The 27,929-nt window shown below is 35.2% G+C and overlaps 2 protein-coding genes across 2 annotated transcripts; one reads left to right on the top strand and one right to left on the bottom strand.

Moving 5' to 3' along the window:
* Nucleotides 1–1,549: 1,549 nt before the first annotated feature.
* On the bottom strand, nucleotides 1,550–6,954 carry LOC149594198 (uncharacterized). Its single transcript, XM_089861325.1, has 4 exons — nucleotides 6,607–6,954; nucleotides 6,396–6,462; nucleotides 4,737–4,834; nucleotides 1,550–3,138 (listed from the first exon to the last, which is right to left on the bottom strand). The coding sequence occupies exons 1-4, from the start codon at nucleotides 6,823–6,825 to the stop codon at nucleotides 2,902–2,904; spliced, it is 621 nt and encodes a 206-aa protein (XP_089717451.1). The 5' UTR covers nucleotides 6,826–6,954; the 3' UTR covers nucleotides 1,550–2,901.
* A 1,455-nt stretch (nucleotides 6,955–8,409) lies between these two features.
* Ciao1 (cytosolic iron-sulfur assembly component 1) lies at nucleotides 8,410–27,729 on the top strand. The gene is made up of 6 exons (XM_089861235.1): nucleotides 8,410–8,669; nucleotides 16,336–16,596; nucleotides 18,714–18,802; nucleotides 19,757–19,958; nucleotides 24,270–24,357; nucleotides 27,473–27,729. Exons 1-6 carry the CDS (start codon nucleotides 8,540–8,542, stop codon nucleotides 27,705–27,707), a joined length of 1,005 nt encoding a protein of 334 aa, XP_089717361.1. The 5' UTR covers nucleotides 8,410–8,539; the 3' UTR covers nucleotides 27,708–27,729.
* Nucleotides 27,730–27,929: the final 200 nt, after the last annotated feature.

Here is a 27,929-nt window from a genome sequence, read left to right on the forward strand (position 1 = left end):
TATTTCATGAACCTTCTATATAATGGACCAGAATCATGGCGGATCCCATGCTAAAGTTTTCTTGCTAAAGTGTCCCAAAATAATAAAGAAAAAACGAAGCTAGCAGACGACATTCGACAAGGTCTTGGAACAGGCTGGGAAATAGCACACTTCCTCTGGTCCAAAACCAGTTTATTAATTGCTTGGACTAGTTTTTTAATTCAAGAAGTGGGGGTTACTGGTCCTCGGGACCAGTTTATTAATTGCAAATCTTTTGGAGAGCAAAGGCTGGGACCAGTCCGGAGACCAGTAAATGATTTCAGACACTAGGGGGTCACTGGTCCAAAGGACTAGTTTAAAAAATATCCTTATTTCCCAGCCTGTCTTGGAAAAAGACGGTAAAATGTAAACAAGTAAAATGGCCGCTTGGTCTCATTTCGCTAAGCCTTGGGATTAATGTTAATTTTTTTCCATCTATTTATTTAATAAAGTAATTAAAAATAGAAAAAATAAAGACTTGCGCGTTTGGCAATTGTGAAAGTGATTCTAGGAAATTAAAATGTAAAAACAAACATTTTATACCCTTCCCAAAACCGTCACGTTTGTTTATGTTAGGTGTGTACCCGCCGAAATTAGCGGGCAACTGCGCACAGACGTTGTAAGCCGAAAAAAAAAACCCTCCCAGTTTCTGGTCCTTTGACTCCTTCTAGATAGAAGGTTCATGCACTACCTCCTATATAAGAATCAAGGCCCGAGTATGGGAATTTTTTTATCTTTGAAATGCGGCATTTTAATTCGCGGGATTTAGACGCAGCGCGGCGCTCGTTTCCAGACTTTGACCATAGAGATGTCAGGGACTGCTCGAGACCTTTTTGTTCGTCACATTTGTGAATTATGCGTTAAGGCAGAAATAATATAAATTTTGAATTATATTGCTTTTATTAAAAGTTTAAAATTAAAACTGATGCACTGAGTTTTAATAAAACTATTTTTCAACTTTAATAACACCTGTTTTTTAAGCTTGCCTATAATTATAAATTAAAAGTATGAAACTGGTATTAATATTAAACATAAAATAGTTCTAATTAACCAATGTTGGCCAAATAGTCAAAGTCATTTTGCTAATGCGAACGGGCGTGATTTGAAATAAGAAATCCTGAAACGAACTCCACCTCACGGGGAAACCGCACAATTATATACAAGATCAAATCCCCATCTGACGAGGGAGCATACTCGGGCCTTGATTCTTATATAGGAGGTAGTGGTTCATGCTTATTTCAACTGATCCTTGGGACAAGTCATAGCCCACTCGATCTCGCGCACAACTATGGCGCAGGGTGGGAAATAAGGATTTATTTTAAACTTTACATAAGGCTAGTGGCCCCCTGGCCTGGAATAAATAAACTGGTCCATGACCATTGACCAGTAGGGGACGTCGTCTGCTAAACTAAAGAAGTGGATACTTAAAATATTTTAGTTACTATCTATGCAATTTTTAAACTGGTCATTTGCCCTGTGCCACCGCCTTATTTCCAATGCTGGAATAAGTTAGATTGAATTTAAGATGTAATTAAAAATGATTTTTGCGAAACTTTATTGAACATATTTGCATAATTAATTACAAAGGCTTAGCTACATCGAACTCGTTTAAATTTAAATATAATTTAACTCCACTTTATTCCCTATCGCGGAAAGTTAGGCTTACCTCAGAATTTGTGGAGAGAAGAAATTCGTCTGTCGACTGCTACAAAGGTGTAAAATATGTACTGTAGCAGACGACAGACGAGTTTCTGTGAACTTAGAAGCTGGTCCAAGGACCAGTAATCCAAACTTTGCACACTTAGAAACTGGTCCAATAACCATTAATCAAAACTTTGCACACTTAGAAACTGGTATTTGGGCCAGTAATCGAAACTTTGCACATTTAGAAACTGGTCCTTGGACCAGTAATCGAAACTGTCCACACTTAGAAACTGGTCCTTGGACCAGTAATCGAAACTTTTCACACTTAGAAACTGGTCCAAGTATCAATAATCCAAACTCTTAACTTAGAAGCCAAGGAACAGTAATCCAAACATTTTGGGCTTAGAAGCTGGTCCAAGGAACAGTAATCCAAACATTTTGGGCTTAGAAGCTGGTCCAAGGAACAGTAATGAAAACTTTGCGAATTTAGAAACTGGTCCAAGGACAGTAATCAAAATTTAACGAATTTAGAAACTGGTCTAATAATCAATAATCGAAACTTTGCACACTTAGAAACTGGTCTAATAATCAATAATCGAAACTTTGCACACTTAGAAACTGGTCTAATAATCAATAATCGAAACTTTGCACACTTAGAAACTGGTCCTTGGACCAGTAATCGAAACTTTTCACACTTAGAAACTGGTCCAAGTATCAATAATCCAAACTTTTAACTTAGAAGCCAAGGAAAAGTAATCCAAACATTTTGAGCTTAGAAGCTGGTCCAAGGACCAGTAATGAAAACTTTGCGCTCTTAGAAACTGGTCCAATGACAGTAATAAAAATTTAACGAATTTAGAAACTGGTCTAAGGACCAGTAATCCCAACTTTGCCAACTTAAAATCTGGTCCAATGACCAATAATCCCAACTTTGCCAACTTAAAATCTGGTCCAATGACCAATAATCCCAACTTAAAATCTGGTCCAATGACCAATAATCCCAACTTAAAATCTAGTCCAATGACCAATAATCCCAACTTTGCCAACTTAAAATCTGGTCCAATGACCAATAATCCAAACTTTGTCAATTCAAAAACTGGTCCAAGAAATTAATTGAACTACATTTTGACCTGTGCCATTTCCAAGACTGTCCCCTACGTGAATCCCGAGATAAGCCTAACTTCCAGCGATAGGGAAATAAGGTGGATTTTATTTTTAACATAAAATGACCGCTTAATTTTAAAACCTCTCCCATTCCTTGGAATCCTTTGCGGAATTTGACAAGTTGGGGAATGATACTGAAGGGGCGGGGCTTAAATTCAAGCTCAAAGATGATGGCTCCACTTCTATCCTATCCAGACTTTCAACGGTCGTTTGACAAGAAGAAACTTCAGAGTCGTAATCCTTCCGGGGCAAAGGGGTCGTTACCCAACCAGATTTTATTTCTTGTTCCGCTTTTTCTCTCTCTTCTTCCTCCTATTTACAATTGATGATAAAGGAGTTATTAAAGGGATAATGAAGTCAGGGTTAAAAAAAAAAGGGTTTTATTGGGTTTTTTCCTGGGTTTTATAGGAGTTTTTTCTGGGTTTTATTGGGGGTTTATTCTGGGTTTTATTGTTTTTTCTTCTAGGTTTTATAGTTTTTTCTGGGTTTTATTGGTTTTTTCTGGGTTTTATAGTTTTTTCTGGGTTCTATTGGTTTTTTCTGGGTTTTATTCTGGGTTTGGTTTTATTGGGGTTTTTTCTCTGGGTTTTATTGTTTTTTTTTCTTCTGGGTTTTATAGTTTTTTCTGGGTTTTATTGCTTTTCTTCTGGGTTTTATTGGGTTTTACTCTGAGTTAGGTTTTATTGGGTTTTTTTTCTGAGTTTTATTGGGTTTTTTTCTGGGTTTTATAGAATTTTTATCTGGGTTTTATAGTTTTTTTTGGGTTTTCCTCTGGGTACTATTGGTGGTTTATTCTGGGTTTTTCTCTGGATACTATTGGGGGTTTATTCTGGGTTTCATTGGGGGTTTATTCTGGGTTTTATTGGGGGTTTATTCTGGGTTTTATTGGGGGTTTATTCTGGGTTTTATTGGGGGTTTATTCTGGGTTTTATTGGGGGTTTATTCTGGGTTTTATTTGGGGTTTATTCTGGGTTTTATTGGGGGTTTATTCTGGGTTTTATTGGGGGTTTATTCTGGGTTTTATTGTTTTTTCTTCTAGGTTTTATAGTTTTTTCTGGGTTTTATTGGTTTTTTCTGGGTTTTATAGTTTTTTCTGGGTTCTATTGGTTTTTTCTGGGTTTTATTCTGGGTTTGGTTTTATTGGGGTTTTTTCTCTGGGTTTTATTGTTTTTTTTTCTTCTGGGTTTTATAGTTTTTTCTGGGTTTTATTGCTTTTCTTCTGGGTTTTATTGGGTTTTACTCTGAGTTAGGTTTTATTGGGTTTTTTTTCTGAGTTTTATTGGGTTTTTTTCTGGGTTTTATAGAATTTTTATCTGGGTTTTATAGTTTTTTTTGGGTTTTCCTCTGGGTACTATTGGTGGTTTATTCTGGGTTTTTCTCTGGATACTATTGGGGGTTTATTCTGGGTTTCATTGGGGGTTTATTCTGGGTTTTATTGGGGGTTTATTCTGGGTTTTATTGGGGGTTTATTCTGGGTTTTATTGGGGGTTTATTCTGGGTTTTATTGGGGGTTTATTCTGGGTTTTATTTGGGGTTTATTCTGGGTTTTATTGGGGGTTTATTCTGGGTTTTATTGGGGGTTTATTCTGGGTTTTATTGGGGGTTTATTCTGGGTTTTATTGGGGGTTTATTCTGGGTTTTATTGGGGGTTTATTCTGGGTTTTATTGGTTTTTTTCTCGGTTTTATTGGTTTTTTCTGAGTTCTTCTCTGGGTTCTATTGGGTTTTTCTTCTGCGTTTCATGGGGTTTTTTCTGGGTTTATTGGGGTTTTTTTCAGGGTTTTATAGAATTTTTTCTGGGTTTTAGAGTTTTTTTCTGTTTTTTATAGTTTTTTTTTCTGGTTTTTTTTTAAATTCGAACCCTGATATTTTTAACTGTAATAATGAAAGCACTCAAGGAGAATTTCTTACTTCTTGAAGCATTCGCTGATACTCGTCAATTTCATATTGATATTTGGGTGTTGTGATTCCAAAGAAGTGTGCGAGGTTCTCACCAAGATAGTCGCAAACTATCAAAATAAAAACAATAAATAGATAACTAAGGGGGGACAAGTCCAAGGACCACTTTATTACTGAATGGTTGGACCAGTTATAAATTCAAGAAGTGGGGGTTACTTGTCCGAGGGACCAGCTTATTAATTGCAGTTCTAAAGGAAATTTAAGGGAGGGGGAAGTTCAGGGACCAGTTTATTACTGAATGGTTGGACCAGTTTTAAATTCAAGAAGTGGGGGTTAGCTTATTAATTGCAGTTCTAAAGGAAATTTAAGGGAGGGGGAAGTTCAGGGACCAGTTTATTACTGAGTGGTTGGACCAGTTTTAAATTCAAGAAGTGGGGGTTAGCTTATTAATTGCAGTTCTAAAGGAAATTTAAGGGAGGGGAAGTTCAGGGACCAGTTTATTAAGTGCAATTCTATGAGAAACCTAAGGGGCACAATTAAGTCCAAGGACCAGTTTATAACTACATGGTTGGACCAGTTTTTAAATTCATGAAGTGGGGGTTACTGGTCCTTGGTACCAGTATATTAACTGATATTTTGAAATAAAACTAGGGGGGGAGAAATCCAAGGACCAGTTTAAATTAAAGAAGTGGGGGGGGGGGGTTACTTGGCCGCGGGACCAGTTCATTAATTCCAATTCTAAAGGAAATCTAAGGGAAGGGAGGGAAGGGGGGGGGTAAGTCCAGGGACCAGTTTATTATTTTGAGCATTAGGGGTAACACCTGGTCCCAAGGACAAGTTCCCCTAACCATTTTTATTTAATTTTAAAGTAATCATTGGGACCAGTGAGGCTCAGAGTTTAAATTTAAAAAAGAAGTCCAATGAATTAATAAACTGATTTTTAATTTAAAAAAGTGGTCCAATGAATTAATAAACTGGCTTTTCTATTCAAAAAGTGGTCCAATGAAGCTAGTTTTTAATTGAAAGTGGTCCAATGAATTGATAAACTGGCTTTTCTATTCAAAAAGTGGTCCAATGAAGCTAGTTTTTAATTGAAAGTGGTCCAATGAATTAATAAACTGGCTTTTCTATTCAAAAAGTGGTCCAATGAAGCTAGTTTTTAATTGAAAGTGGTCCAATGAATTAAAAAACTCACTTTTCTATTAAAAAACTGGTCAAATTAATAAACTGGTTTTGAATTTAAAAAAGTGGTCCAATGAATTAATTAACTTGTTCTTAATTTAAAAAAAGTGGTCCAATGAATTGTTAAACTAGTTTTTGATTAAAAAAAAGCTGTCCAATTAATTAATAAACTGGTTTTGAATTTAAAAACGTGGTCCAATGAATTAATAAACTGGCTTTTCTATTCAAAAAGTGGTCCAATGAAGCTAGTTTTTAATTGAAAGTGGTCCAATGAATTAAAAAACACCCTTTTCTATTCAAAAAGTGGTCCAATGAATTAATAAACTAGCTTTAATCAAAAAAAGTGGTCAAATTAATTAATAAACTGGTTTTGAATTTAAAAAAGCTGTCCAATTAATTAATAAACTGGTTTTTAATTTAAAAAAAGTGGTCCAATGAATTAATAAACTAGTCTTCAAAATGATCATTAAACATCCAAAATCATTTTACCTGCAAGTGTTTTGCTGCCAAGAGTAAGTGCAAGGTACCATAAATAAGGTGCCCATGTCATTGTTTTCTGTTGAAAGTAAATAAATATGAGTTTAAATTATAGTTAAAATAATCAAGAATTAAGGTTTAAATAAATAAGGGGCCAGAAATAAGCTGATGATGATTTTAATTTATGAAAAGGCAATGTTTAATTGGCTAATTATTGACTTACTGGATCGGCTACTGTGGTAGTTTTAGTTGCGTCATCATCATGCTCATCTTCATCGTCAGTGCTGTACTCTTCAAGAACCCCATCACTGAAGTGAAGGATTCTTTTGGGCACCTTTTTCTCAGTGATGGGAATTTCTGTGAAGGCAATACCCATTGGAATTGGTGACGAATTATTTTGAGTGGCTGATGGAGCGTTGATATCTTGTTCTTCAAATCCCATATCGTCTTAAAACAAACCTTATCTTTTCTTTTTCGTTAAGAGCTCAAGACATATTTCTCCTTTCGGGGGGCCGATAACGTAAGTAAACTAAATGTTAACCAACCCAAAGGCCTAACCTACAATTTTAATATAAAAGTCGTCTGCTAGTCGTTTTCCCTTTTCCAAACAGGGCCGGAAATAAGCACTGGACATTTTCCAATAAAATTTTAAAATTTCCCATAATTTTGTTAAAAACTAAGGACTGTTTGACCAATAAATTTTTCCTAAGTTTTGATAGCTTGACTATGAAGATAGGTACTATTTTTGAACACTCCAGTGGACAATGTCCTATAAATTTTCCAGTCAATAGTCAAACAGGGGATCACTGGACAGTGGACACATGTCCTATAAGAAAATTTTCTTATTTCTGGCCCTTTTTCCAAATTCCATTCCCACAGACAGTCTGGGAAATGAGGATATTTTTAAACTAGTCCTTGGGACTAGTGACCCCCCTAGTCGCCGAAATAATTAACTGGTCTCCGGACTGGTCCCAGCCTTTGTTCTCCTATAGATTTGCAATTAATAAACTGGTCCTGAGGACCAGTAGCCCCCCACTTCTTGAATTAAAAAACTAGTCCAAGCAATTAATAAACTGGTTTTGGACCAGTGGACGTGTGCTATTTCTACTGGTCTGGGAAATAGCACACTTCTTCTGGTCCAAAACCAGTTTATTAATTGCTTGGACTAGTTTTTTAATTCAAAAGGTGGGGGTTACTGGTCCTCGGGACCAGTTTATTAAAGGGGCTGGCCGGAGCTGTTGGGGTGAAGGGGGGTCAAACTGTTGGTTAGCATATTGCTTACCCGCCCACCGCGACGGTGGCGCCATTTCTTATGGCCAAAGAGCTGGGTGTATTCCCCCTAAACTAAGGGCCGGTTAGCCCCTTTAATTGCAAATCTATAAGAGAACAAAGGTGGGGACCAGTCCTGAGACCAGTTTATTATTTAGGACACTAGGGGGTCACTGGTCCCAAGGACTAGTTTAAAAAATATCCTTATTTCCCAGACTGTCCCTGAGTCCCAGACCTTAGCCCACTCGATCACGCTTTGGCTTAACAAGGAGCACCTAATCTATAGCGTGGGCCAGCGTGGGAAATAAGGCGGTGGCACAGGGCATATGACCAGTTTAAAAATTGCATGGTTAAGATTAAAAATTAAATCGGAGGGGGGTCAGTGGTCCACGAGACCACTAGAAAATTCAAGGGTAACCAGAGTACAGACATTAAATCAAAACGTTTTAATTATCCACTTGTTTAGTTTAGCAGACGACGCGCCCTGGTCAATGGTCATGGACCAGTTTATTTATTCCAGGCCAGGGGGGGGGGGGTCGCTGACCCAATGTCCAGTTTTAAAAAAATTCCATTTCACACTACTGAGACGGTGAGTGAGACCAGTTTATTATTTAGGACACTAGGGGGTCACTGGTCCCAAGGACTAGTTTAAAAAATATCCTTATTTCCCAGACTGTTTCCCACCCTGCCACAGGCTACAGGCTACAGCTCCAGTTTTAAAAAAATCCTTATTTCCCACACTGCAACTGCACACAGCCTAAACGTCGTCTGATATGAAGTCTGCGTTTTTCAGCAGTTTTTCGGCAAAAACCCCAATCGACTCGTTGTTTAGATTGTCGCTGAACGTTCTATTTTTCAACAAATTATTTTTAGAGATCTAGCCTTCAATGAAGCTGGAAAATGTAGAGATTTTGAAAGGCCATAAAGATAGGGTCTGGTGTGTGGCATGGAATCCTTCCGGAACTGTGCTGGCCAGTTGTGGTGGGGATAAAACCATAAGACTGTGGACCAAAGAAGGTGAGTCTAAAATTTTCCTTGCGAATTTTATAGTTTTTAGAGAAAAATAAAAGTTCACTGATGTATTTTAAAATGTAAATAAGGTTTCGTTGTATTATATATATCTATATATATATATATATTAATCAAATTAGTCAAATATTAAGAGAATGTTTTTCACATCCCCTTTAAAATAGTGTCAGAGTTCCTTTAAAATCGTCACAATTCGTGGCGGGTCATCATAGAGGCCGTTTTTCATAGTGGGAAATTGTTTTAGAAGGATAGTTGTAAAATTAGTAGTATTACCCCTACCAGAAGTATATAATACTTCTCTTCGAGAGAAGTGTACCACCACAAAGCGGGCGGGGTAATTGTAACATGATTCTTCCCAACATCATCCCTTAACATTTGGAGTGCACAAGGTTACTAAACCGAATCATGCACATACACAATGTAAATAGTTCCCTCATCATTACTCTATTAGCGCTGCTTAATTATTAGCCAAGGCGCATGCGCTTGTGTGTCTTTGTTCCACGTCATGTCGTCTGAACCCAAAAATAGGCCTAATATCTGAACTAAAAATAGACCTAATATCTGAACTAAAAATAGGCCTAATATTAGAACCAAAAATAGGCCAAATATCTCTGCCAAGAGAAGACCTAATAACAGAATCAAAAATAGACCTGATAACAGAATCAAAAATAGACCTAATATCTGAACTAAAAATAGACCTAATATCTGAACTAAAAATAGACCTAATATCTGAACTAAAAATAGACCTAATATCTGAACTAAAAATAGGCCTAATATCTGAACTAAAAATAGACCTAATATCTGAACTAAAAATAGGCCTAATATCTGAACTAAAAATAGACTTAATATCTGAACTAAAAATAGACCTAAGACCTGAACCAAAAATAGACCTAATACCTGAACTAAAAATAGACCTAATACCTGAACTAAAAATAGACCTAATATCTGAACTAAAAATAGACCTAATATCTGAACTAAAAATAGGCCTAATATCTAAACTAAAAATGGACCTAATAACAGAACTAAAAATGGACCTAATATCTGAACTAAAAGTAGACCTAATATCTGAACTAAAAATAGACCTAATATCTGAACTAAAAATAGACCTAACATCTGAACTAAAAATTGACCTAATAACAGAACTAAAAATAGACCTAATACCTGAACTAAAAATAGACCTAATATCTGAACTAAAAATAGACCTAATAACAGAACTAAAAATAGACCTAATATCTGAACTAAAAATAGACCTAATATCTGAACTAAAAATAGACCTAATATCTGAACTAAAAATAGACCTAATATCTGAACTAAAAATAGACCTAATAACAGAATCAAAAATAGACCTAATACCTGAACTAAAAATAGACCTAATATCTGAACTAAAAATAGACCTAATAACAGAACTAAAAATAGACCTAATATCTGAACTAAAAATAGACCTAATATCTGAACTAAAAATAGACCTAATATCTGAACTAAAAATAGACCTAATATCTGAACTAAAAATAGACCTAATATCTGAACTAAAAATAGACCTAATATCTGAACTAAAAATAGACCTAATATCTGAACTAAAAATAGACCTAATATCTGAACTAAAAATAGACCTAATATCTGAACTAAAAATAGACCTAATATCTGAACTAAAAATAGACCTAATATCTGAACTAAAAATAGACCTAATATCTGAACTAAAAATAGACCTAATATCTGAACTAAAAATAGACCTAATATCTGAACTAAAAATAGACCTAATATCTGAACTAAAAATAGACCTAATATCTGAACTAAAAATAGACCTAATATCTGAACTAAAAATAGACCTAATATCTGAACTAAAAATATTCCAAATAGCAAAAATGGTTTGATTGCTGGGGATTAAGTAAATACCAAACAGCAAAAGTGGATGAGGAAAAGCATGCAAATATCCAAAAGTCGCGAGTCATCAGAGTTTCGCCGTAGCTGACCGTTTTATTGGCGTAGCTATACTGGGCCTGTTCACTCCCTTAAAATAGGTCTTGTGTTAATTCGCGGTTACACGGTTACCGTCGTCTGCTATTTTGTATGCTAGAACTTCCTCGATTTGTGTTTGTAGTCAGGACAGAGTAGCTGGTAATGTTTTAAAAATTATTTGAAGGGATAATATGGATTTAAGTAAGGTTATCTATGCAATAGAAGAGCGCATTAAACTAGATACGTTTAAAATAAATCTCGGTAATTTAGCTATAGCGCGAGCAGCTTGCATCGTGATGCGCGTGATCGAGTGGGTTTTGGTTAAACCAAGGAGCATAAATGTCTGAACTACTTTCAGTCATAAATTTGCAAGTCACTAGTCACTAGTAGACTAAATAGTTATTGGCGAAACTTTGATGTCCGCGCGTTTTTTAACACAGGCTCTATGGCCCTTGTCATACTTTCCCTCTCATCCACATTTGCAAACAGTTATAGAATTCACCCATGCACGGTGCGAAAGTTACCCATCTGAAATTTGCTGAGCGGGAGAGTAAACAAAAAGGGCTACCTCGCCTCCGAAGAATCATGTTACATAATTAAAATTTAAATAAACTATTTAAGAGGATACAGAGTGTCACCCTTCTTCTATTATCCCCTTCGGCCCCTATTCAGAAAAGTAAAACCCATGATGGAGAATATGGTGTGAATTGCTACATTGTGCCGACTATTGTAGTAACAGTAAATGATGGGGAACGAAATGGGGAAACAATAAATTGGCCTTTTAACTTGGGGTCCAAAGTGGCCTACTTATTAGGCCAGTTCAGAATGAACAGTGAGCACAAATAGAAAGGAGAGTCAGAAAGGCCAAATTAACCTTCAGCCCCCCCCCCCACTTCAAAAACGCTACAAGTGCTGTAGCTCTCTAAGAGCGTGCCGCCCATGCGCAATCGGCGCAACGGGGAGGGAAAGAAAAATCAAAGAAGTTTGTTCATGTTTCGGGCGCCAGTATCATACCTGTCCACCATCGCTTGGGCTCAGCTCAGCTCACGTTACTTTATAGAAATTGACAACGAGCTCACCTCAAGCTCAAAATTGAAACAATGTTTCCTTAGAGCTCAATGTGAGCTCAAGCTCAGTTAGTTTTTATAAATGAGCTCGCCTCGCGGGCTCAGGTTCATTCGCATAATTTTGATGGGCTAAGCTCGAGCTCAAGCTCTCTCTAATATCTTTCGCGCTCAGCTCGGGCTCAAAATCGATAGAATTTAAGGCTCACCTCGAGCTCGGGCTCATTCAATTTAGTAAGCTCAAGCTCGAGCTTGGTCTCATATTTCCGGAGAATATTTCTTCCAAACAGTGTAGATGTTGAAATAAATAATTTTGCAGCTATTTTTACGCGATAAATGCAAAACTACAATACATATTTACTATCCAAATGACTTGCACTACATTTGTATTAAAAAAATTTCAAAACTTCATCTACCAATGATTTACGCTAGTTTCTGTTGGCACTGAATACGGCGCTGAGCCAAGCTGAGCGCAGTCTCAAAACAGTGAGCGCCCTTTCAAAATGAGCGGTCTCATAGTTTTCAGTTGGCCTCGCTCGAGCTCAGGAAAGCCAAAACATTTGTAAGAGAGCTCAGCGCAAGCTTTCGTTGATTTTACAGTTGAACCTGGGCTCAGCTCAAGGCTCACTTTGTTTGTGACGTATTGTGAGCCCGGGCTCAAGCTCAGAAAACTTTTTCATAAACTTTCGGGCTCGGCTCGGGCTCGTGACTTTATCAATTATTTCGAAGAGCCTCGCTCAATTCGCGCTCGGGCTCGCTAAATTGAGGTGAGCGCGGACAGCTATGGCCAGTATTAAGGCCGAGGTGTGAGCCTCTAACCGTATTTTCGTGTTTACCCTTTTTGAATTTCCTTCTCAACGGATGACGTGACGACTCACTCCTCGTCTGTGCGCCGAGGTAGGTGCGCGTGAGAGCTCCATGTTGCCCAACCGTTATAGTTACCTCCCCCTTCACTCTTTTGACTCTCCTTTTCATTTGTGCTCACTGGAATTAACATGCAAAACGGAAAAAGGGTCTCATTACAAAGGCCCTGAACTTGGTGTCTATTGTGGCAGGCCTACTTAGCGAGGCCAGTACAGAATGAACATGCAAAATGTAGGGTTCGTACAAAACCTGGATAACCAGGGATTTGAAAAATGGGGGGAAAATTTAGTCAGGGATTTAAAGGCCGACTTCCATCGAAAAGGGTTCTAGCGAACTGAAAACCGAGCATCGAGACTAACAATGAAGCGACAGTGCCGATTTTCGAAGCCCCGCTGGGTCAAAAGTTGGAAGGGTTCTCGCTAGCTGAAAGCCGTGCAATGTGGTTCTATCGAACTGAAGATGAACAATAGAAATCCTTTTAAATTTATTTCCTCTCGAATTTTGGCTTTCCGCTGAAGGAAATTCTCTATTGTGTATCTTCAGTTCGCTAGAACCACATTGCACGGCTTTCAGTTAGCTAGAACCCTTCCATCTTTTACCCCAGCGGGGATTCGAAAACCGGCACAGTCGCTCCATTGTTAGTCTCGATACTCGGTTTTCAGTTCGCTAGAACTCTTTTCGATGGAAGTCGGCCTTTAAAGTTTCTTCCTAAAAAGTCAGGGATAGGTCAGGGATTTCGTTCGGTATATCAAACCATGATTGCTTTGAGCAATACAGGTGTGACCATGAAGTGAACTCTGGTAAACACATACTTAAAATGGACATCAGGGATATTGGAAAAATTGGTCAGTGATGAGCAGTAGGGATGCACCGATTTATCGGCCTATCTTTTTCTAATCGGTATCGGCCAATATCGGCTTCATGTAAACCGGTATTTCCGGGAGAAATTTGACGAGAAATAAAGTACTCAATACCATAAGTTTATCATGCCTCTAAGTACACAAATATGGGTTACAACTGGGCATCTTCTGCAGGCTACTCTGACGTCAGAACTCGTATAGCGCTAAGATCCGAAGAGAGAAAATTTTGAAATTTCTGTCGCGGTGCAGCCACCAAGCGGTCGATACGATTACTAAATTGGTCACATGAAAAAATCATCCAATGGAATAACGGAGATTTTTACGTTTCGTATAGGCAGGCATTGGGGGGGGGGAACGAATTTTACTTGAGCAACCCCAAATCCCTCTCTCTCTCTCGAGATAGAGGCGGTTTCAGCCCTGAAACATTCTACAAGGGATAAAAGAAACGCTAGGCTAGGCGGTACAATTGAAGTTGAGGTGATAAATGATGCGGAGAGAGTATAGGATTTCATTAAAGGGAGCTAGACAAACACTATTGCCATAGGAGTAGCAGCCATTTCTCTACTTAGAGGCATTATAAGCTTATGGCTGTACCCATATCGGTGCATCTCTAATAAGCGGCTGGAAAGGTCAGAGATTTCGTTTGGTATATCAAACCATGATTGCTTTGAGCAATGCTAGGTATTAGCTGCAATTATGTTGTGGACTCAAGTAAACACGTACATCAGGGATATTAGCCAAATTTGGTCAGAGATAAGCTGCTGGAAAGGTCAGGGATTTTCATTTTTTCAATATGAAAATTTCGTCCGAACCATGAAAATGAAACCCTGGATAATTGCAAGGGTCTCTTAACTAGGTGTCTGCAGTCGCCTACTTAGTAGGCCAGTACAGAATTGTGCGTTTTGAAACTAGGGACAATAACACAGGGTTCGTACAATGAATTTCCCTGACTATTCCAGGTTTTCCCTGACTAAATCCCGCAAATTTCCCAGACCCTTTGCAATAAATTGCATGTCGAACTTTTTAAACTAATTATTATATAAAATTTTCCAAATTATAGAAAAATACCAGGAGTTCATATTAAGCTCCCCCCCAAGAAGGGGGGGGGGCTATTATGAACTCCTGGTAATACGCATGGCGTACTAATAGGTGAAAAGTGAGTAATTATTTTAAAAATAGTGAACCGAAAGTTACTAAAATAACCAAAAGTTAACATACTTCAAAGAGCTGGGTCGGGTAAAATCTCACTTTGTTGTTAACACTCTTTCAAAGAAAATCACTTCACCGATATCCGTAATTCTTTCTTCTGTTTGAAATTAAAGACGTTATAAAAGTGTGTCTCGTAATGACACCTACTCTAAATTCACTCGAATCATTTTTGCAAGAGTAGTAGTTTTTATTATAAATATAAGGAAACTATTTCGTTTGAACTTTAAAGGGAATGCGAATTTACAATTTCATATCATATTTTACCACGAAACTGGTAATATGTACACTTTCAAGTCTCTACTTTCAAAATATCAAGTTTTTAATATAATTGAACCAAAGTTTCTATTTTTAAAATCCATTGAAAAATCACGAAAACTCAGTTTCGATATATCAATAATTTTGTCAAGTTGAGCTTGTTCGCCCGTTTGATGACACCACTATGACGTGAGGAAAGAAAGCGCGGGAATCCTATACGCGTGTCGAGCTTCTCGCCAGTCTAAACTCTGGTTCTGATAGCGGAGAGAGTGGCACCATCTCACGTGAAAAATAAATCTGTGACGTCAGCCTACGGGAAGCGTTTTAGCCTTTCATAAAAAGTGGATTTCAGATAATTTCATATGAAGCATTTTCAAATGCATATTGCGGCCAAATAACCAGAAATCGGGGAATTAAAAGCTTGATATTTTTGAATTCACGGAAATTAATTCTATCTTTTGCTACATAAATCAGAGTATTTTCAAACGAAGCTTCTCATTCCCTTTAAGTAACTTAATTATAAATATCCGGAGGGAGCGAACCGCGAATTTGGGGCTCTGATCAAATCTCAGACAACACATTTTCTAATCACCCTGATATTTTTATCCCTGACCTTTTGGGCCCATTTTCAATTTCCCTGACTTTTCCAGAATTTCCAGGTCGTATACGAACCGTGTTACAAGTGCCTCTTGACTGAAAAGCAAGATTAGGTTAGGCACTGGTCTCACAGTGGTGCGACTACAGACGCCTGCTTGAGAGGCCAATATATGGGTCATTTGCTTTTGTGACATGTTTTATCTTTAGTTTGAGCGTAAATTATTTCTTTGTTGAAATAATGTAGAGTAAATTATGTTAAACACGTTTGTGGTGCTCGAAAAGGTCTTAGTGAAAACCGATTATTACCTGTCCCGGCTGTCCGAGTGACGGTGACGTATTACGCTGGACGTGTACGTCTCTGTGTATGTCTGTCACCGCGTTCGCAGTTGGCAATTCAGAGCTAACGTGTTCGCAGAAAGCAATATTGGCTTCTACTCCATTATGGTCATCGTTAGGGTTAAGATATGTACGCCACAATCGGCTAGGGTTACGAGAAACGTCTAGCCTTCTCCCAATGGCAGCTAGAGCTTCCACCAAAGGTTGCGGCTTTTTTCATCATTTATTGTGAGTCAATCGCCTTATATACCCTAAATTTCCTAAAACGGTTTTAGAGGCATACGCTTGAATTGGAACGTCAACAATAGCTATGTTTAAAATGATTTTACGATTAAAGTTTCTTAAAATGATTTAACTAGAATTATGCTGAATTATTGACGATTAAAATAATTAATATCAATCATATTTATTTAATTATTTAAGAAAAACTTCTTAATTACGTCTCGACTCTCGGAGAGGTTTGTTTTGGTTTCCCAACTTGTTAATTTTTATACTTGACTAAATTGGATTTAGGGTCAACTTGGATATGTAAGACAATACTGACCGATGGTCATCAGAGGACTATTCGGTCAGTTTCTTGGTCTCCATGCGGGAACTATTTGGCTTCTACCGGTTTCGACGCGACAACTTGCATTTGGGACAAGAAAAGTGGAGAGTTTGAATGCAACGCCACTTTGGAAGGTCATGAAAATGAAGTAAAAAGTGCAGCTTGGTCTCCTTCTGGCAATTTGCTTGCCACTTCTAGTCGTGACAAAAGCGTTTGGATTTGGGAAGGTATGTACTTGCTTTTTTTTTTCATTTTTTGAAATTCCCTAAAAAATTGGTCCGTTCTCCGCAACAGTCTGGGAAATAGCACACGCTTCCTCTGGTCCTTGCGACCAGTTTTTAAATTCAGGAAGGGGAGTTTATTGGTCCTTGAGACCAGTTTATTAATTGCAAATGTATAGGAAAATAAAGGGGGGGACCAGTCCGGAGACCAGTTTATTAATTGCTTGGAATAGTTTTTAAATTCAAGAAGTGGGCGTTACTGGTCCTTGGGACCAGTTTATTAATTACGAAATGTATAGGAGAACAAAGGAGGGGACCAGTCCGGAGAACAGCTTATTAATTAATCTAAGTAGGGACAAGTCCCTGAACAGGGTTCGAAATTTTGTTTTTTCGCAAACTGCTCCTCCGAACTAAGGACAAGGACCAGTGCCCCTTACCCTATGTATTTTTAAGTTGTAATTATTAAAGTAGTCCTTGGAACCATTGAGGCTCGAGGTTTTGAATAGAAAGTGGTAGAACCAAAAATATGTAGATATAAAAACAAGATGGTCTAGCCCATAATTAAGCCACATCGTTTACGTACTCTCGCTATCCCTACTACCAAAAACGGATTTATGTAAAAAGAACGTTGAACGTAGCAAATTCACTACCCATCCTCGCATACTTTATTGAGAAACTTCGTCTGCTTATATTTTGACTCCACCCACAAATTCTGTATATAGCGACTTCTAGAGATCGAAAATGTCTTTCTTATCTCTATTTTCGAGGTTAAATATTTTTTTCCGAAATTGTGCCAGTGGTAAAAGAGCAAAGTGGACAAGAATGCGATATAACTCCCGATTTAGTGGAATTAAGTTTTAAAGTTAAGAATTTGAATAATTGATGTTGAAGAAAAACTAGAAATATCAGGCCTGGAATAAAGGCCCTATCCATACTCCCCGATGAGACTGAAAATATTCAAACCAAGCCCGCGAATCTTTTACTTAACCATTGGCTCGTGTTTAATCAAGCCTTTAGCAGGGTTCGAATTAAAAAAAAACCCTATGGAATTTATTGGGTTTTACCCACCATAAATAAAAACCCCAGTTAATAAAACCCTGATCACTAAGATCTTCAATTTTGATGACGAATTTGAATGCTAGAATAATTTCATTTTAAAGATATTTGTTGTTTCAACTTCAAAAGGACTGTTTAATAATATTTATTATTTTTTATGAAACATTTAAGGCTTTTTTTTATTAAGCAGTTACTTTTGAATGACAATTTTTACCATCCATGCAACTGCTAAAGATAGAAAACAACCCAAAAAAACGAGAAAAACTCCCACAAAACCTGCAATAAAACCCAGAAAATCCCAAAACCTTTTTATTAAGCAGTTTCATTTGAATGACAATTTCTACCATGCACAGAACTGCTTAAAATAAAAAACCCAAAAATCCAAGAAAAAAACCCTTAAAACCAATAAAACCCAGAAAGCCTCAAGACGTTTTAGTAAGCAGTTGCATTTGAATGACAATTTCTACCATGCACGGAACTGCTAAAAATAAAAAACCCTAAAATCCGTGAAAAAAAACCCCAGAAAACCTCAAGACTTTTTTATTAAAGGGAAGGTGAAGTGGAAAATCAAGTGTTTTTTTTTATCAATTTTTCTACTAATTATAAGACCTGTCTTCATAGTGAAACATCCAAGAAATATCTCCGAATGATTTTAAAATTCAAATTAGGTTTATATTTTAAGAATAGTTTGAAATAAGGACGTCCGACCAATCCTGTAACGCCCTGCCGGTTCCTTAACAAAATTCTCGTGGCACGCTCCATCTCTCGTGCCACGATTGTCACATCGCGAGCAAAAAATTTGCTCGCGATGTGACAATCGGCATGGAGCGTGCCACAAGAATTTTGATAACAAAAAGGCAGGGCGTTACGCGATTGGAAAAAACCCGATCAAACCCAGAAAAACCCCAAGACGTTTTTAATAAACAGTTACTTTTGAGTGCACGCATTTGCTAAAGACAAAAAACCCTTAAAAATCCGGTGGGCTGGAATTTTTCTTTTTTTTTTTTAACAAAACCCGGGTTTTTTTAGCCATTTTAGATAGTGATGAATTGTATCGTATTTTATAGTTGACGAAAATGAGGAATATGAATGTGCCAGCGTCCTTCACTCTCATTCCCAAGACGTTAAGAAAGTCGTTTGGCATCCTGTTAAAGACGTAAGTCTTCAAATTATACTATAATCGCTAAAAGGACATAAAACCAAGGGGTCCAACATTCCAAAATAAGTCTACCTGATTTCACGATTTCGCCAAAAATTTCCTGATTTCACGATTTTGCCAAAGATCTCCTGATTTCACGATTTCGACGAAAATTTCCTGATTTCACGATTTTGACGAAGATTTCCTAATTTCACGATTTCGACGAAGATTTCCTGAATTCACGATTTCGACGAAGATTTCCTGAATTCACGATTTCGACGAAGATTTCGTGATTTGACAAAGATTTCGCTTTATCGCGAAACATTTTGGGATTTCCTCTTTAATTTCGCGATTTCTTCTTTAATTTCGCGATTTCGCCAATGATTTGGTGATTTCTTCTTTAATTTTGCGATTTCACCAAATATTTCGTGATAATTTGATTTCGTCAAAGATTTCGTTATTTCTTCTTTGATTTTGCGATTTCACCAAATATTTCGTGATAATTTGATTTCGTCAAAGATTTCGTTATTTCTTCTTTGATTTTGCGATTTCACCAAATATTTCGTGATAATTTGATTTCGTTAAAAATTTCGTTATTTCTTCTTTGATTTTGCGATTTCACCATATATTTCGTGATAATTTGGTTTTGTCAAAGATTTCGTTATTTCTTCTTTGATTTCGGCAAAAATTTCGTTATTTCTTCTTTGATTTCGGCAAAAATTTCGTCATTTCTTCTTTGATTTTGGCAAAAATTTCGTGATTTCTTCTTTCATTTTGGCAAAAATTTCGTGATTTCTTCTTTGATTTCGCCAAAGATTTCGTGATTTCTTCTTTGATTTCGTAATTTCGTGATATATTCTTTCATTTCGTGATTTTGTGTGAAAGATTACGCGAGCAGCGTACGGGATTTCGTGTAGATGTCGGACCCCTCTCCTAAAACTCTTTGGTATTACATTTTATTTCTTGTTTCAGCTGCTGTTTTCCGCTAGCTATGACAACACTATTAAAGTGTATAAAGACGATGGTGATGATTGGTGTTGTTGCGCAACATTAACGGGTCATGATTCCACCGTTTGGTCATTAGCTTTCAACAAGGATGGCCATCGTCTAGTATCATGCAGTGATGACAAAACACTGAAAATATGGCAAGAATATAATGCGGATAATGACACGTGTAAGGACATTTACAAATTTCTTTCAGAATAATTTAGGCTATCACATCCCTCTGGAAGAAACAATATTTGATTTTATATCAGAGGGGGATAACATAAGAAGCGTGACACTATGTATCCTCTCAATATATTTTAGTTATGTAACATGATTCTTCCCAGGCGAGGGAACCCTTTTTGTTTGCTCCTCCGCTCATCAAACTTAATTAAGATGGGTAACTATCGCACCGTGCTAGGGTCAACTGTTTGGTATTTACTAATTCCAGAGAAATCAACCCATTTTTGTTATTTGGCCTATTTTTGGTTTAGGTATTACGTCTATTTTTAGTTCATGTATTAGGTTTATTTTTAGTTCAGATATTAGGTCTATTTTTAGTTTAGATATTAGGTCTATTTTTAGTTCAGATATGAGGTCTATTTTTAGTTCAAATAAAAGGTCTATTTTTAGTTCAAATAAAAGGTCTATTTTTAGTTGTTCAGATAGTAGGTTTATTTTTAGTTCAGATATTAGGTCTATTTTTAGTTCAGATATTAGGTCTATTTTTAGTTCAGATATTAGGTCTATTTTTAGTTCAGATATTAGGTCTATTTTTAGTTCTGTTATTAGGTCTATTTTCAGTTTAGATATTAGGTCCATTTTTAGTTCAGATATTAGGTCCATTTTTAGTTCAGATATTAGGTCCATTTTTAGTTCAGATATTAGGTCCATTTTTAGTTCAGATATTAGGTCCATTTTTAGTTCAGATATTAGGTCCATTTTTAGTTCAGATATTAGGTCCATTTTTAGTTCAGATATTAGGTCCATTTTTAGTTCAGATATTAGGTCTATTTTTAGTTCAGATATTAGGTCTATTTTTAGTTCAGATATTAGGTCTATTTATAGTTCAGATATAAGGTCTATTTTTAGTTCAGATATAAGGTCTATTTTTAGTTCAGATATTAGGTCTATTTTTAGTTCAGATATAAGGTCTATTTTTAGTTCAGATATTAGGTCTATTTTTAGTTCAGATATAAGGTCTATTTATAGTTCAGATATAAGGTCTATTTATAGTTCAGATATAAGGTCTATTTTAAGTTCAGATATTAGGTCTATTTTTAGTTCAGATATTAGTTCTATTTTTAGTTCAGGTATTAGGTCTATTTTTAGTTCAGGTATTAGGTCTATTTTTAGTTCAGGTATTAGGTCTATTTTTAGTTCAGGTATTAGGTCCATTTTTAGTTCAGATATAAGGTCTATTTATAGTTCAGATATAAGGTCTATTTATAGTTCAGATATTAGGTCTATTTTTAGTTCAGATATTAGGTCTATTTATAGTTCAGATATAAGGTCTATTTTTAGTTCAGATATAAGGTCTATTTTTAGTTCAGATATTAGGTCTATTTTTAGTTCAGATATAAGGTCTATTTTTAGTTCAGATATTAGGTCTATTTTTAGTTCAGATATAAGGTCTATTTATAGTTCAGATATAAGGTCTATTTATAGTTCAGATATAAGGTCTATTTTAAGTTCAGATATTAGGTCTATTTTTAGTTCAGATATTAGTTCTATTTTTAGTTCAGGTATTAGGTCTATTTTTAGTTCAGGTATTAGGTCTATTTTTAGTTCAGGTATTAGGTCTATTTTTAGTTCAGGTATTAGGTCTATTTATAGTTCAGATATAAGGTCTATTTATAGTTCAGATATAAGGTCTATTTATAGTTCAGATATAAGGTCTATTTTAAGTTCAGATATTAGGTCTATTTTTAGTTCAGATATTAGGTCTATTTTTAGTTCAGATATTAGGTCTATTTTTAGTTCAGATATTAGGTCTATTTTTAGTTCAGATATAAGGTCTATTTTTAGTTCAGATATTAGGTCTATTTTTAGTTCAGATATTAGGTCTATTTTTAGTTCAGATATTAGGTCTATTTTTAGTTCAGATATTAGGTCTATTTTTAGTTCAGGTATTAGGTCTATTTTTAGTTCAGGTATTAGGTCTATTTTTAGTTCAGGTATTAGGTCTATTTTTAGTTCAGGTATTAGGTCTATTTTTAGTTCAGGTATTAGGTCTATTTTTAGTTCAGATATTTGTTCTATTTTTAGTTCAGATATTTGTTCTATTTTTAGTTCAGATATTTGTTCTATTTTTAGTTCAGATATTAGGTCTATTTTTGGTTCAGATATTAGGTCTATTTTTAGTCCAGATATTAGGTTTATTTTTAGTTCAGATATTAGGTCTTATTTTAGTTCAGATATTAGGTCTATTTTTAGTTCAGATATTAGGTCTATTTTAGTTCAGATATTAGGTCTATTTTTAGTTCCGACATTAGGTCTATTTTAGTTCAGATATTAGGTTTATTTTTAGTTCTGTTATTAGGTCTATTTATAGTTCAGATATTAGGTCTATTTATAGTTCAGATATTAGGTCTATTTTTAGTTCAGATATTAGGTCTATTTTTAGTTCAGATATTTGGTCTATTTTTAGTTCAGATATTAGGTCTATTTTTAGTTCTGTTATTAGGTCTATTTTTAGTTTAGATATTAGGTCTGTTTTTAGTTCAGATATTAGGTCCATTTTTAGTTCAGATATTAGGTCTATTTTTAGTTCTGTTATTAGGTCTATTTTTAGTTTAGATATTAGGTCCATTTTTAGTTCAGATATTAGGTCCATTTTTAGTTCAGATATTAGGTCCATTTTTAGTTCAGATATTAGGTCCATTTTTAGTTCAGATATTAGGTCCATTTTTAGTTCAGATATTAGGTCCATTTTTAGTTCAGATATTAGGTCTATTTTTAGTTCAGATATTAGGTCTATTTTTAGTTCAGATATTAGGTCTATTTATAGTTCAGATATAAGGTCTATTTTTAGTTCAGATATTAGGTCTATTTTTAGTTCAGATATTAGGTCTATTTTTAGTTCAGATATAAGGTCTATTTTTAGTTCAGATATTAGGTCTATTTTTAGTTCAGATATAAGGTCTATTTATAGTTCAGATATAAGGTCTATTTATAGTTCAGATATAAGGTCTATTTTAAGTTCAGATATTAGGTCTATTTTTAGTTCAGATATTAGTTCTATTTTTAGTTCAGGTATTAGGTCTATTTTTAGTTCAGGTATTAGGTCTATTTTTAGTTCAGGTATTAGGTCTATTTTTAGTTCAGGTATTAGGTCTATTTATAGTTCAGATATAAGGTCTATTTATAGTTCAGATATAAGGTCTATTTATAGTTCAGATATAAGGTCTATTTTAAGTTCAGATATTAGGTCTATTTTTAGTTCAGATATTAGGTCTATTTTTAGTTCAGATATTAGGTCTATTTTTAGTTCAGATATTAGGTCTATTTTTAGTTCAGATATAAGGTCTATTTTTAGTTCAGATATTAGGTCTATTTTTAGTTCAGATATTAGGTCTATTTTTAGTTCAGATATTAGGTCTATTTTTAGTTCAGGTATTAGGTCTATTTTTAGTTCAGGTATTAGGTCTATTTTTAGTTCAGGTATTAGGTCTATTTTTAGTTCAGGTATTAGGTCTATTTTTAGTTCAGGTATTAGGTCTATTTTTAGTTCAGATATTTGTCCTATTTTTAGTTCAGATATTTGTTCTATTTTTAGTTCAGATATTTGTTCTATTTTTAGTTCAGATATTAGGTCTATTTTTGGTTCAGATATTAGGTCTATTTTTGGTTCAGATATTAGGTCTATTTTTAGTCCAGATATTAGGTTTATTTTTAGTTCAGATATTAGGTCTTATTTTAGTTCAGATATTAGGTCTATTTTTAGTTCAGATATTAGGTCTATTTTAGTTCAGATATTAGGTCTATTTTTAGTTCCGATATTAGGTCTATTTTAGTTCAGATATTAGGTTTATTTTAGTTCTGTTATTAGGTCTATTTATAGTTCAGATATAAGGTCCATTTTTAGTTCAGATATTAGGTCTATTTTTAGTTCAGATATTAGGTCTTCTCTTGGCACAGATATTTGGTCTATTTTTGGTTCAAATATTAGGCCTATTTTTTGGTTCAGACGACATGACGTGGGAAAAAACACAGAAGTGCATGCGCTTTGGCAAATAGTTAAGTAGCGCTAATAGATTAATAACGAGGGAACTATTTACATTGTGTATGTGCATGATTCGGTTTAGTAACCTTGTGCACTCCAAATGTTAATAAAATGATGTTGGGAAGAATCATATTACAATTACCCCGGCCGCTTTGAGCTTATACACTTCTCTCGAAGAGAAGTATTATATACTTCTAATCATATGAACCCCTTTTAATGAGTGGAACCCGATTCAAGCCATATTAACCCTTTTTTTCTTTCTTTGTTTTTTCATAGGTATACCTGTTAATTCCGATGAACCTACTTGGAAATGTGTTTGTACTTTATCGGGATATCATTTAAGGACCATATATGACGTTAGCTGGTAATCATTTTAAATTTTCTTGGAAACACTTAAAGGGAAGGTCTCATTTAAATCGGAAAGTTTTAACCACGCCATTGAACATGTCCATTACTTAGTACCACAAGCTTATAAGATATGTTCCATAAGTATGAAAATACCTATATTTCGTAATGCTTAAAGCTTGAGCTAGTTCGAGAACGTCAAGCGAGAATTGCAGACTACACTCGGTTAATTAATTTTGCAGGACTTCAATCGAGGTCCTATTTAGTCTGCGTTACTAAGCCTTTGACAGCAGCGCCTTAACAGGCATCGCTTTATGAGAATCTTTGATGTTTTACCTACGTCACTTATACAAAATCTTAGTAACCAGTAACAAACATATGGAACATATCTTACGATCTTATGTTTATGGGAATAAAGTATCGTCGTATTTAATTCATCACTATAAGTTGACTTATTCACCGTAATCATTTCGTACTCATCGTAATATTAGCGCAATCATTTCGTATTCATCGTAATATTAGCGCAATCATTTCGTATTCATCGTAATATTAGCGTAATCATTTCGTACTCATCGTAATATTAGCGTAATAATTTCGTACTCATCGTAATATTAGCGTAATAATTTCGTACTCATCGTAATATTAGCGTAATAATTTCGTACTCATCGTAATATTAGCGCAATAATTTCGTACTCATCGTAATATTAGCGTAATAATTTCGTACTCATCGTAATATTAGCGCAATAATTTCGTACTCATCGTATTATTAGCGCAATCATTTCGTATTCATCGTAATATTAGCGCAATCATTTCGTATTCATCGTAATATTAGCGCAATCATTTCGTATTCATCGTAATATTAGCGTAATCATTTCGTACTCATCGTAATATTAGCGTAATAATTTCGTACTCATCGTAATATTAGCGTAATAATTTCGTACTCATCGTAATATTAGCGCAATAATTTCGTACTCATCGTATTATTAGCGCAATCATTTCGTATTCATCGTAATATTAGCGCAATCATTTCGTATTCATCGTAATATTAGCGCAATCATTTCGTATTCATCGTAGTATTAGCGCAATCATTTCGTATTCATCGTAATATTAGCGCAATCATTTCGTATTCATCGTAATATTAGCGCAATCATTTCGTATTCATCGTAATATTAGCGCAATCATTTCGTATTCATCGTAATATTAGCGTAATCATTTCGTACTCATCGTAATATTAGCGTAATAATTTCGTACTCATCGTAATATTAGCGTAATAATTTCGTACTCATCGTAATATTAGCGCAATAATTTCGTACTCATCGTATTATTAGCGCAATCATTTCGTATTCATCGTAATATTAGCGCAATCATTTCGTATTCATCGTAATATTAGCGCAATCATTTCGTATTCATCGTAATATTAGCGCAATCATTTCGTATTCATCGTAATATTAGCGCAATCATTTCGTATTCATCGTAATATTAGCGCAATCATTTCGTATTCATCGTAATATTAGCGCAATCATTTCGTATTCATCGTAATATTAGCGCAATCATTTCGTATTCATCGTAATATTAGCGCAATCATTTCGTATTCATCGTAATATTAGCGCAATCATTTCGTATTCATCGTAATATTAGCGCAATCATTTCGTATTCATCGTAATATTAGCGCAATCATTTCGTATTCATCGTAATATTAGCGCAATCATTTCGTATTCATCGTAATTATAGCGCAATCATTTCGTATTCATCGTAATTATAGCGCATTCATTTCGTATTCATCGTAATATTAGCGCAGTCATTTCGTACTTATGTAATATTAGCGCAATCATTTCTTTCTCGTCGTAATATTAGCGTAGTCATTTCGTACTCATCGTTCTGATAGCGTAATCATTTCGTACTCATCGTAATATTAGCGTAATCATTTCGTACTCATCGTAATATTAGCGTAATAATTTCGTACTCATCGTAATATTAGCGCAATAATTTCGTACTCATCGTATTATTAGCGCAATCATTTCGTATTCATCGTAATATTAGCGCAATCATTTCGTATTCATCGTAATATTAGCGCAATCATTTCGTATTCATCGTAATATTAGCGCAATCATTTCGTATTCATCGTAATATTAGCGCAATCATTTCGTATTCATCGTAATATTAGCGCAATCATTTCGTATTCATCGTAATATTAGCGCAATCATTTCGTATTCATCGTAATATTAGCGCAATCATTTCGTATTCATCGTAATATTAGCGTAATCATTTCGTACTCATCGTAATATTAGCGTAATAATTTCGTACTCATCGTAATATTAGCGCAATAATTTCGTACTCATCGTAATATTAGCGCAATAATTTCGTACTCATCGTATTATTAGCGCAATCATTTCGTATTCATCGTAATATTAGCGCAATCATTTCGTATTCATCGTATTATTAGCGCAATCATTTCGTATTCATCGTAATATTAGCGCAATCATTTCGTATTCATCGTAATATTAGCGTAATCATTTCGTACTCATCGTAATATTAGCGTAATAATTTCGTACTCATCGTAATATTAGCGTAATAATTTCGTATTCATCGTAATATTAGCGCAATAATTTCGTACTCATCGTATTATTAGCGCAATCATTTCGTATTCATCGTAATATTAGCGCAATCATTTCGTATTCATCGTAATATTAGCGCAATCATTTCGTATTCATCGTAATTATAGCGCAATCATTTCGTATTCATCGTAATATTAGCGCAATCATTTCGTATTCATCGTAATTATAGCGCAATCATTTCGTATTCATCGTAATTATAGCGCATTCATTTCGTATTCATCGTAATATTAGCGCAGTCATTTCGTACTTATGTAATATTAGCGCAATCATTTCTTTCTCGTCGTAATATTAGCGTAGTCATTTCGTACTCATCGTTCTGATAGCGTAATCATTTGGTACTCGTCGTTCTATTTGCATAATCATTTCGTGCTCATGGCGTACTCACTATTGTACTCAATGACTACGTAAGCAGTGTATAGGGAAATTCTTACTGGTTAGCCCCTCGTCAGATTGAATCTGTTAAATAATACTTAACAGTCGTCTATTCTGAATTCACTTCATTTAAATTATTTTGTGTAGGTGTCATTTGACAGATTTAATTGCTACTGCGTGTGGAGATGATTGCATCCGAGTGTTCCAAGAGGACACAGAGACAAGTGAACTCGGTGCCCCCAACTACAAGTTATCGTGCACTGTTCAGCAAGCTCATTCCCAAGATATAAATGATGTTGCTTGGAATCCCAAACTTTCTGGTTTTCTAGCGTCTGCCAGTGACGATTGTTTGGTCAAATTATGGAATGTAGTTGATGATTAAATAAAAATCTACGATGTTCGAATTTTTCTTGGATAATTAAATTATGTCAAAAGTGTATAGATATAAAAATAAAAAGTACACTTCATTAAAGATTCCCTAGCTACCGTTGGTTAACTGTAGACGACATGTAAACTGATGTAATCTTGGGATCGTGGGTGCGAGCTTTGCCCGTGTACTAAAACTATAGATTCCCTCAAAAGATAGCCCATTTACTGAAATTCC

The sequence above is a fragment of the Phalangium opilio genome, unplaced genomic scaffold (genome assembly GCF_054372755.1).
Source record: "Phalangium opilio isolate 3A_F unplaced genomic scaffold, DU_Popi_V2 ptg000390l_1, whole genome shotgun sequence".
NCBI lineage: Eukaryota > Metazoa > Arthropoda > Arachnida > Opiliones > Phalangiidae > Phalangium > Phalangium opilio.